Source organism: Rhamphochromis longiceps, linkage group LG7, assembly GCF_057381845.1.
Source record: "Rhamphochromis longiceps isolate RC_006_pf linkage group LG7, R_longiceps_female_GT1.1, whole genome shotgun sequence".
Classification (NCBI taxonomy): Eukaryota; Metazoa; Chordata; class Actinopteri; order Cichliformes; family Cichlidae; genus Rhamphochromis; species Rhamphochromis longiceps.
Genome location: NC_140563.1, coordinates 36,421,510 through 36,423,605, shown reverse-complemented (window position 1 = coordinate 36,423,605; position 2,096 = coordinate 36,421,510). Strand labels below are relative to the sequence as shown.

The 2,096-nt window shown below is 42.2% G+C and overlaps 1 protein-coding gene across 1 annotated transcript; it reads left to right on the top strand.

Moving 5' to 3' along the window:
• Positions 1-263: 263 nt before the first annotated feature.
• On the top strand, positions 264-1,546 carry LOC146665779 (uncharacterized). Its single transcript, XM_085411211.1, has 3 exons — positions 264-653; positions 740-860; positions 992-1,546. The coding sequence occupies exons 1-3, from the start codon at positions 552-554 to the stop codon at positions 1,150-1,152; spliced, it is 384 nt and encodes a 127-aa protein (XP_085267337.1). The 5' UTR covers positions 264-551; the 3' UTR covers positions 1,153-1,546.
• The last annotated feature ends 550 nt before the right edge of the window (positions 1,547-2,096 follow it).

The following is a 2,096-nucleotide window of genomic DNA, read 5'->3' as shown; positions in this document are numbered from 1 at the left end:
ATAAAGTATTTCAACTTGTTTCCAGCTATTTATATACCCATTGGGGCATCAGTTGTTTTATGTTTGAATGCAACAGTGATAGACAGTTACAACATCAACTCAGAATTGCCAGAAACGTCATGACTGAACATAAATACGTAAATAACGACTTTAATCAGTTGGAATGTTACGACCCCCTCTGCTAGGCGACAGGAGGGGATAAACATACACAAGCCCTCTCACAAAATCAGAGTAAATAAGGGGTTTTATTACAAACAAACTGAAAACTAGTGATGGGACGTTCTGTATCGAGGCTTCGGAGCGTGTGTCGAGTAATGGAGGGGGCGTTTCCGCGAAGCGCGTATCGAGGCTTGCTTCATTTATGGGAGGAGCTGAAAATGATGACGTCCGAAGCCTCGCTGCCCGGCTGTACCACGTGACTGGTTCATGAAGTGGTTCGAACTTTGCCGCGAGATATGACAGCGATATAAACCCCTCAGACTTCATTCAAAAATGTGGGTGTTTGATGGAGAGTTGCGGTTAGTGAGAGTTTGGAGACCGTTTGGAGGTTTATGAGAGTGAGGAGAGAAAGTCAGGAGAGAATGGAGCCAGCTAAGAAGAGGAGGATGTCCTCCCCTGTGTGGGAACATTTTGATCTTATTCCTCCCAACAAGGTATGTAAATTTCTACAGAAGATGTATTTTCATGATACTGATGGTGCAATACAATTTATGTTGAGCTGTCTTGACTTTTGTACAAGGTGAAGTGTTTGCTATGTGCCAGGGAGCTGGGATATGACAACAACAACACCTCATCCATGCTTAGGCACTACAGAGCTTTGCATGAGAATAAGGGGGACACCGATTGTGGAGCAAGACCAGGTGAGCCATCAAATGCCATGATAATATAGCATGCAGTAATGTTACTAAATGATATAACAATATTATACAACTGTTATAAGTTACGTGTGTGATATTTATATTTGTGCTTTATCTTTATTGTCTTTCCTCAGGAGAACAATCTCAAATAGATGAAGACCTGGTCAGCATGGTGATTGAGGACTCCCAGCTATTTAGCATTGTGGAGGACAAAGGATTCAAAAGATTTGTTAAATCATTAAATCCTAGCTATGTTCTCCCCACTAAAAAGGTCATAAAAGCAGTGAAAATGTAGTTTTTACAGAATAAAATGTGAACAGTGTGTAGCTGTCCATACCTCAACGTTACAAAAGCACAACTACTGTCCACACCCCAACCACACCTCACCTCACAGTAAATGATCATTTCCATTTCAAGCATTTCCAAATAATCATTTCCCATACTGCCACTATAAATATACACAGTATACTGCCATCACTACAATATACATGTTTTACACACTCCTTTTGTTGTTGACATTTACAGGCTGTGTGCAAAATGCCACACTCTTCAAATTCATGCCAGCTATTATTTTTACGTCCAGTAGGTGTCCTGCTAGAGAAAATGAAGCTTCATGAAGCTTCGCGTTGGGGTGAACCAATTGGATGAAAAGCTTCAGTGCTTCATGGGGCTTCATCTGCCCATCACTACTGAAAACCGACGGGGCTGTTCAACAGACCACTGGGGAAACAATTAATACACAAAGAAAAGAACAGGCAAGAGTAAAAGCTAAGGGTTAACTAAAGTGGGCAGCAAACACAAGAGTCTAATAAAACTAAGGTTAGCTGTATATTAGGTTACAAACACAGTTCAACTATTAGGCAGACAAGAAGGCCACTGCACATTCACATCAGCACAACAATCCCCCACAGTGTGAAGACTCTTCAGCCTTTTTATACTCCCAGGTGCAGACAATCAGCCAGTCAATTGGTCTCGGAGTGTCATGGGATCTCCAGGGCAGCCAATCGTCCGCAAGGTCTGGCACACTGTGATCTGCATAAAAGAAGGCTGGCACAGGACTCCCAGCAGCCAGTCATCCACGAGTCCTAGCACACTTAGATTTGCATAAACACAAAAGGGTAGTCTCACTCTCTCCAAGGCCCAGGGCCGTAACATGGAATGAAATGAGGACCAGGCATTGAGCTGATAATTCACTCATAGAAAAATTCAGAAAATAAAATGGAACGCGCATTTTAAAAA

Bases quoted from the DNA above. Each gene is read 5' to 3' on its own strand.
- LOC146665779 (XM_085411211.1), top strand. From the start codon at position 552: ATGAGAGTGAGGAGAGAAAGTCAGGAGAGAATGGAGCCAGCTAAGAAG. The intron at 654-739 runs GTATGTAAATTT...CTTTTGTACAAG, and splicing joins ATCTTATTCCTCCCAACAAG to GTGAAGTGTTTGCTATGTGC. The intron at 861-991 runs GTGAGCCATCAA...GTCTTTCCTCAG, and splicing joins CGATTGTGGAGCAAGACCAG to GAGAACAATCTCAAATAGAT.